The sequence below is a fragment of the Apus apus genome, chromosome 22, assembly GCF_020740795.1.
Source record: "Apus apus isolate bApuApu2 chromosome 22, bApuApu2.pri.cur, whole genome shotgun sequence".
NCBI classification, from domain to species: domain Eukaryota; kingdom Metazoa; phylum Chordata; class Aves; order Apodiformes; family Apodidae; genus Apus; species Apus apus.
Window position 1 is genome coordinate 3,801,961 of NC_067303.1, and position 7,881 is coordinate 3,809,841.

Consider the following 7,881-nt stretch of genomic DNA (forward strand, 5'->3'; position numbering starts at 1 on the left):
AAGCCTCGGGCAGCACCAGGGACGCTTTTTCCCTTACCCCTGCCTACAAAAGCTCCCGTGCACAGCCTCGCGGAGCCTGGCTGGGACACGGGGTTGGTGCAGCCCTGTTCCCAGCAACTCCCTCCGGCTTCTCCCTTCGGCGTTTTATGCCCCGACAGCGCTGGGTGCCAGGGAAACAGCTCCAGCTGCAGCCAGAGCCTGACCCGGGGGGGTTTATGACCTCTGCTCGGCTTTCAGCCTAAGGTGCCGAGCCCAGCTGAGTGTTTGCAGCCACCCAGCACCTGGAGAGCTACCTTTCCCCTCCGCTCACAGCCCACGTCCCCTTCCCGCTTCAGGGCAAAGCAGCAGGCACCCCAGGGGCTGCCCCTTCGTCCCTCAGCTCCGTGCGGTGCCTTGAGAGACGAGAAAAACCCCAGAACGGCTTGAGAAGAGATGCTGGGGAGGCTTCTGCTGGGGAGGGAACCTAAAAAGATGGTTTCCCTGGGCGAGGGTGAGGAGTGAAAGCGCGTTGCAGGTTGGATTGGAGCAGCAGCTGCTGCTGGGGAGACGTTTGCTGCAGGAAACGCTGCTGGGGAGACACGTGCTGCAAGAAACGGTGCTGGGGAGACACATTTACTGCAGGAAACGCTGCTGGGGAGACATTTCCCGCAGGAAACGGTGCCGGAAGCGCTCGGGGAGCGCCGGGCCACGAGCTGCGAGCAGGAAAAAGGGAAACGCCGTCACCCCGGAGGGCAGAGGGAGCCGGCAGGGCAGGCCCCGCGCCTCCCGGGGATGTTTTATAATGTAGGTCGGGGGTGGAGCCGCCCGCCGTGATTTCTGCTCTGAACCGCGTTGTGTGGCTGGGAGCGGGGCGGGCAGTGCGGGGCGCGGTGGTGGGGCGGGGGCAGGGAGGCGGGGTGTGACACGGCGGTGATGCCGGGACCGCCCGGGACAGCCCGGGACACCCCGGGACAGCGGGACCGCCCGGGCCCGTCCGCCGCCGGCGCCGCCATCTTGCGCCCCCGCCCGCCCCGCTCCTCTTCCCGCCGCCCCGTATGCAAATCAACCCGCCAGCGCCGCCACCTGATTGGCCGCCGCCCCCCCCCCCAACTTCCCCAGGCGGCTGAAATATGCAAATGAACCCGCCCCCCCCCCCGGCAACGCCCCCGCCCGCTCGGCCAGCCGGTGTCCCCGCCCACGCGCGGCCCGCGCAGGGCTCTGATTGGCTCCCGCGCGGGGGCGGGGCGGGGCGAGCGGCGAAAGCGCATGAAGGTTCGAGAATCCCGGCCGGCCGGAGGCCACGCCCCCTTCCTGCTGCCGCAACGGGGAGGGGGGGGGAGCGGTTCCGGCGGGCTGCTATTGGCCAGCAGGGCGGAGGGGTGAGGCAGCTGATTGGCTGGAGCGGCGAGAGGAGGCGGGCCCTTCTGGAAGGTTCTGAGAGGGTATATAAGGGCGGCGGGGAGCGCGCCGGGAGGTCTCATTGAGCCGCCGCCGCGGGAGCCGCGTTCTCTGCTGCGCGTCTGGGGCTGCCCGAGCCGCTCAGGTAACGGGGCCTGCCGGGCCGGGGAGGGGCTGGTGGGCCGGGGGGGGACGGGTGGGAGCTGCGGGGCCCGGCGGGGGTGCCCTCCGGCAGCGGGTGGTCAGGAACCGGTGCTGGACTTTATTGTCCTCCATTGCGGTGCGGAGGTTTCTTTTTTAAACCCCTGCAATCCGGTCTTAACGGGCCGTTTGGCCGAGACTTGTCTTCTCCCTTCTCTCCTTGTACTGAAATGTTCCTGGGGGGGGGAATGGAGGAGATGCAGCTCCCGTGTGACCTCCCTTGGGGGATAGGGGGGCTGGGAGGGAAAGAAGCGGAGCTGCCGCTGTTGGGGGCACGTGGGGGATGGGGGGGGACCCCTCGGGGTGCTGGGTTTGGGGGGTGGGGGGGGGTGGTCGGTGTGGCGGCGGGGCTGGGGCTGTGCCAGGACACACGGCCCGGGCGGGGGGGGCTGCATGGCCCGCCGCACAAGATGGCCGCCGCGGCCACGTGACTCCCCGCCGCGCGGTGCCTGCTGGGAGCTGTAGTCCATGCCTGGACCAAACCACGTGGCCGGGCCCCTTGAAGACTCCTGTGATCAATGACTCGTTCTCAAGTGGGATTTTCGTTCAAATCAGTGATTTATTAAAGCGAACGGAAGCAAGCGAACAGCGCTGGGCGCGCCGGGGGTCTCCGCTCCACCAAGACGTGCCCCAAACAGTTTCATTTCTCAGTTTTTATCCTTTTTGAGTCACACGTATGCATTACTATTTCGAGAAAAGGGTCGGCTTATGTTAATTATTTCCAAGAATCTGTTTCATACCATTTTCATTGTTTTACAGCAGAGCCGGTCTATGCTAAAAAGCAGCTTTAAGATGTTTGCCCAATATCTGCTACATAATACAAAAACCTCACGCAATGCAAGCAGAAGATACAAATTCTGTTACACTATACAAAAGCAGGCAGCACACGCAAAGATACTATATACATTCTTCGTTCAGTGACTAACGTTCCATAAAAGATTATTCTTCACCCTGTGATTTTTCATTTTAACACGAATCAGGTGAACACGTTTTGCATTTTAACACGAGTCAAGTGAACACATCTCACACTGCCCTCTTACTCTACCAAGAAGCAGGTGCTGGGAAAACGGGACTAGCAATAAAAACCCACCCACATTTAATTTTACATTTCTAATACACAGGGGTTTTTTTGGTTTTTTTTAGGCAACATGTCGAAAGGACCAGCAGTCGGAATTGATCTTGGCACCACCTATTCCTGTGTTGGGGTGTTCCAGCATGGGAAGGTGGAGATCATTGCCAACGACCAGGGGAACAGGACCACGCCAAGCTACGTGGCCTTCACAGACACAGAGAGGTTGATTGGAGATGCTGCAAAGAACCAAGTGGCCATGAATCCAACCAACACAGTTTTTGGTAGGGCTGGAATATCTGTGCTTTCTGGGCAGGAGTTCACACTAGTGGGACTAGTGGTTCCCTGGTAGAAGAATTACTAATAGCAGGGTTAAGCTTCTTTTTACAAATAAAAACTAGTTTGTTTATGAGTAACACAGCTGTGTGACTAATAAACTTTTGTTTTATTGGGAAAGTTTATGCCTTGCAGTCAGAAACTTGTCTTGCTGCAGGTTGTTCTTGGCACTTGGTGTTAATGGCCTTGACTAAGTGTCCTAGACTGGTTTATGGTACAGCAGCTGTAACATTGTGGTGGGTACTGATGTGATTGGTGGTATCTGAGACACAGAATTCAGCAGTAACCTCACACTGAGTGTAGTTTTTGTGGTTTTGTGAGTTGTATTTGAGGGAAAATGTTATATCTTGTCTTTTGAATAAGGGTATTTGATATGAGTATTTTTTTCATAAAGGTGTTTAATATGATTAATATTATTAATACTATTTTTCCAGATGCAAAACGGTTGATTGGGCGTAGATTTGATGATTCAGTTGTCCAGTCTGATATGAAGCACTGGCCTTTCACTGTGGTGAATGATGCTGGCAGACCAAAGGTCCAGGTGGAGTACAAGGGCGAGACCAAGAGCTTCTACCCAGAAGAAATTTCTTCCATGGTTTTAACCAAAATGAAGGAAATTGCAGAAGCATATCTTGGAAAGGTGAGGTTTAGGATTTGAGGGGAATGGGATAGATAGTTCTGTGAGGAGTTAAGAGACATAACTGAGTTGTTTTCCTGCTTCTGCAGACTGTTACTAACGCTGTGGTGACCGTGCCAGCCTATTTCAATGACTCTCAGCGTCAGGCTACAAAAGATGCTGGAACCATTGCAGGGCTCAACGTGCTGAGAATTATCAATGAGCCAACAGCTGCTGCCATAGCCTATGGGCTGGACAAGAAGGTATGTATGGAGTGACTGCAGCTGGTGACCCTGCTGAGCTAGTGGTTGGAGATGAATTGCATGATGGAAATGAACGTCTTGTTCCAGGTCGGTGCGGAGAGGAACGTTCTGATCTTCGACCTGGGAGGCGGCACCTTCGATGTGTCCATTCTGACGATTGAAGATGGCATCTTTGAGGTGAAATCCACTGCGGGTGACACTCACTTGGGTGGAGAAGACTTTGACAACCGCATGGTCAACCACTTCATCGCGGAGTTCAAGCGCAAGCACAAGAAGGACATCAGTGAGAACAAGAGGGCCGTGCGGCGCCTGCGCACCGCCTGCGAGCGAGCCAAGAGGACCCTCTCCTCCTCCACCCAGGCCAGCATTGAGATTGATTCTCTCTATGAGGGGATTGACTTCTACACCTCCATCACCAGAGCTCGCTTTGAGGAGCTGAACGCTGACCTGTTCCGGGGTACCCTGGATCCTGTGGAGAAGGCTTTGAGGGATGCCAAGCTGGACAAGTCGCAGATCCATGATATTGTGTTGGTTGGTGGGTCTACTCGGATTCCAAAGATTCAGAAGTTGCTGCAGGATTTCTTCAATGGCAAAGAGCTGAACAAGAGCATCAATCCTGATGAAGCTGTGGCTTATGGTGCAGGTGAGACAAAAAGTTCACATCACCTGCGTGGTGGGCCTGGCAAGTTGTGTGCTATCCGAGGTCCCCTTCTAAGGTCTTCCACCAGAATCAGTAAAGCTTTTCAAAGTAGTGTGAAGCTTAACTTGGACTTGCAGTGATGAATCAGGTTCCAAAGCCATTCGTAGTTTCCACCAGAAGTCTACTCATGATGGCCAAAACCTTCCTTGGATGTCTGAGCGAGCCATGGGCTTAGCTGCAGGGGGCAGTCGGGGTGGTGCAGAGCTCCTAACACTTGTGTTTTCTCTTCCCCAGCTGTTCAGGCTGCTATTCTCTCTGGAGACAAGTCTGAGAATGTACAGGATCTGCTGCTGCTGGATGTGACTCCTCTGTCTCTTGGTATTGAGACTGCTGGAGGTGTCATGACAGTCCTGATCAAACGCAACACCACCATCCCCACCAAGCAGACTCAGACCTTCACTACCTACTCTGACAACCAGCCTGGTGTGCTGATCCAGGTAAGCAGAAGCCCCTGTCAAGACTTGGCAGTTGTTGATACTTAAGGAAATCTCAGGCCAGAGGTCTGGAGTTCCTGCTGCTGGCAAGGGCTGCTAGTCAGGAGCTGGTTGCTGTGATGAAAGTGTTTCCAAAGCCATTCGTAGTTTCCACCAGAAGTCGAAAGACTCGTGTTGGTCCAAGTACCTTCCTTGGATGTCTGAGCGACCATGTCACTTCACATAACCCTCACCCCACTGCCATCTGATCAAGTCAAACTCGGGGGTTGTAACTCACTGCTTCTTCTCACCAGGTCTATGAAGGAGAACGTGCCATGACTAAGGACAACAACTTGCTGGGCAAGTTTGAGCTGACTGGTATTCCCCCTGCTCCCAGAGGTGTCCCTCAGATTGAAGTCACCTTTGATATTGATGCCAATGGCATCCTCAACGTGTCTGCTGTGGATAAGAGCACTGGCAAGGAGAACAAGATCACAATCACAAATGACAAGGGTAAGGATGGGAAGGATACTGGCTGGTTATTTTTGGCTTGGCCAACTGTGCTTTCTACCCCCATGAAAACTTGGCTCTCAGTATGTTTGCACCTTGAGTTTATAACCTTCAGCCTTATTTTTTGGTGCAGTAATCTTGAGTTTTTTCCCCATGAAGTGGGGGATGAGATGAGATCCATCTCATGGGTTAATTTCACTGCCTGCCCAAAAGTGTGTAGAATTGAAGTGGGGGAGGGAGATTGTCCAATCACTGGAGTAGAAAGGAGTGGTCTGAAAGGCTTTTGTGTTCTGCAGGCCGGCTGAGCAAGGAGGACATTGAGAGGATGGTTCAGGAAGCAGAGAAATACAAAGCAGAAGATGAGAAGCAGCGTGATAAGGTGTCTTCTAAGAACTCCCTGGAGTCCTATGCCTTCAACATGAAGGCAACAGTGGAGGATGAGAAGCTCCAGGGCAAGATCTCTGATGAGGACAAGCAGAAAATCCTGGACAAATGCAATGAAATAATCAACTGGCTGGACAAGAATCAGGTATGTCACATTCTGTGTTTGATCAGTGGTGACTTTGTGTCTGAGCTGTGATGACAGCTCAGGAGGATGGAGCAGAGCTGTTGGTTGCTGTGATGAAAGTGTTTCCAAAGCCATTCGTAGTTTCCACCAGAAGTCGAAAGACTCGTGTTGGTCCAAGTACCTTCCTTGGATGTCTGAGCGACCTCAGCTTGCAAGTACAGCTCTCACTTCCTCCTGACTGATGCTGGTTAGCTTGCTGGTGTGATTTACTAACCTTAGACTAGGTCCTGCTTCTCCAGGAGCAGTGGAAGCTCTAGGAGTGATTGCAGTTTTGAACCAGTAGATGGGTTCTTGTGTTGGGGAGCTTTTGGGTCTAGCCCAATGCATGTGTGATGACTAGGTGAGGCTGAAGATGGGGAGGGGGGGAAACAACCCAGTTTCTTAAGATGCATAAACTCGGTCAACTTTTTGGACTGTGTCCACTTGGGGAGAGCAGGAGGGCACTGAGCTGTTTTGTCTTTTTCAGACTGCTGAGAAGGAGGAGTTTGAGCACCAGCAGAAAGAGCTGGAGAAGGTGTGCAACCCCATCATCACCAAGCTGTACCAGAGTGCAGGAGGGATGCCTGGAGGGATGCCTGGTGGATTCCCTGGTGGTGGAGCTCCTCCATCTGGTGGAGCCTCTTCTGGACCAACCATCGAGGAGGTGGACTAAAGACACTGGGCAATGCATTCCACTAGCAGTTAGTGTTGGAGGACCCCGGGTTGGGGGTTAGATTGAAGGACCCAAACCTGTAGGCACATCTGGGTATCTTTTTGCCAGATTAAAAACTCCATAACTGAGCTGCTGTAAAAAATAAAAATCTTAAGAAAGAAAACAAAACATTTTCTGGGCATTTTAAATACTTGAACATGTGCACAGGAGGGGAGATGAAACCATTGCACTTTACAGTACTGTAAACAAGTGGAAATGCAATTCATGTCCTAAGGAATAAAAACTATTTAATGGGCATCACAATGTTTGTGTGTTGATTTCTTTGTGCTTTCTGAGCAGTGGGAATCATTCAAGTTACCAACATGAAGAACTAAGCACAGGGTTGAAGTGCAGGCTCCAGGTGATGACTAATTAAGGTTCTTAATGAAGCCTGAGTAATAAACCGAAGCCCTGTGTGAAGACAAGGCTGTTGTGGACAAAACCACCTTCACTTAGAGCTAGACAGTAAAAAATGCATTAATTACATAATTACAGCCCCACCAGTTTGACATGTTTTCTTGGGTACTTAAATGTCTTTTTGTCTGGCAGCATCTTCAGCTGAGATCTTGCAGAGCAACTTGTCATTGACCCACAACAGTAAAGATCAGGTTTAAATCTGAAAGAAAAATGACTCGTTGGTCCCTGAAGCATTTATCAGCTCAGGGGTCTTCCCCTTGAAGGTGGATCCAGGGCTGGATCTTCAGTTGGAGAAGTTGTTGCTGGGGTGGGAGGTGGCTTTGGGCACCAGTTACAAGTCTATAATCTTGTGACCACCATGAAAATCACCTGAACTACCTTAGGTTTTCCCTCAGTATTTAGTAACTATTTCATTGTGAGGGTAGCAGAGCCCTGGGACAGGCTGCCCAGGGAGGCTGTGGAGTCTGCATCCCTGGGGACATTCCAAACCTGGACGTGTTCCTGTGGGATCTGCTCTAGGGGATCCTGCTCTGGCAGGGGTGTTGGACTGGATGATCTCCAGAGGTCCCTTCCAACCCCACCACTTAAAATTCTTCAGAATATCCAGCAATTAAGTGCTGCTGATTTTTTTTTTTTTTAATAGAGGTGCACTTTCCTCTCTTTGTTGATCACCTTTCTCAGCATTGGAGAAGAGCTGAGAGGTTTTTACTGAATTTTCAC

At 52.4% G+C, this 7,881-nt stretch overlaps 1 protein-coding gene and 3 non-coding genes across 4 annotated transcripts; all 4 read left to right on the forward strand.

The window, feature by feature from the left end:
* Positions 1 to 1,437: 1,437 nt before the first annotated feature.
* On the forward strand, positions 1,438 to 7,008 carry HSPA8 (heat shock protein family A (Hsp70) member 8). Its single transcript, XM_051638655.1, has 9 exons — positions 1,438 to 1,522; positions 2,722 to 2,931; positions 3,418 to 3,623; positions 3,710 to 3,862; positions 3,950 to 4,505; positions 4,797 to 4,999; positions 5,290 to 5,488; positions 5,782 to 6,014; positions 6,520 to 7,008. Exons 2-9 carry the CDS (start codon positions 2,727 to 2,729, stop codon positions 6,703 to 6,705), a joined length of 1,941 nt encoding a protein of 646 aa, XP_051494615.1. The 5' UTR covers positions 1,438 to 1,522; positions 2,722 to 2,726; the 3' UTR covers positions 6,706 to 7,008.
* Positions 4,634 to 4,724, forward strand: LOC127393554 (small nucleolar RNA SNORD14). The gene has a single exon (XR_007891490.1). It is a non-coding gene; the product is annotated as a small nucleolar RNA SNORD14 (small nucleolar RNA).
* On the forward strand, positions 5,108 to 5,204 carry LOC127393552 (small nucleolar RNA SNORD14). The gene has a single exon (XR_007891488.1). It is a non-coding gene; the product is annotated as a small nucleolar RNA SNORD14 (small nucleolar RNA).
* LOC127393553 (small nucleolar RNA SNORD14) lies at positions 6,099 to 6,195 on the forward strand. Its single transcript, XR_007891489.1, has one exon. It is a non-coding gene; the product is annotated as a small nucleolar RNA SNORD14 (small nucleolar RNA).
* Positions 7,009 to 7,881: the final 873 nt, after the last annotated feature.

What these genes read in the sequence shown, in the direction of transcription:
- HSPA8 (XM_051638655.1), top strand. Translation starts at nt 2,727, where the DNA reads ATGTCGAAAGGACCAGCAGTCGGAATTGATCTTGGCACCACCTATTCC. An exon ending in CAGAAGCATATCTTGGAAAG is followed by an intron (nt 3,624 to 3,709) that starts GTGAGGTTTAGG and finishes CTGCTTCTGCAG; the next exon opens with ACTGTTACTAACGCTGTGGT. An exon ending in CACAATCACAAATGACAAGG is followed by an intron (nt 5,489 to 5,781) that starts GTAAGGATGGGA and finishes TGTGTTCTGCAG; the next exon opens with GCCGGCTGAGCAAGGAGGAC.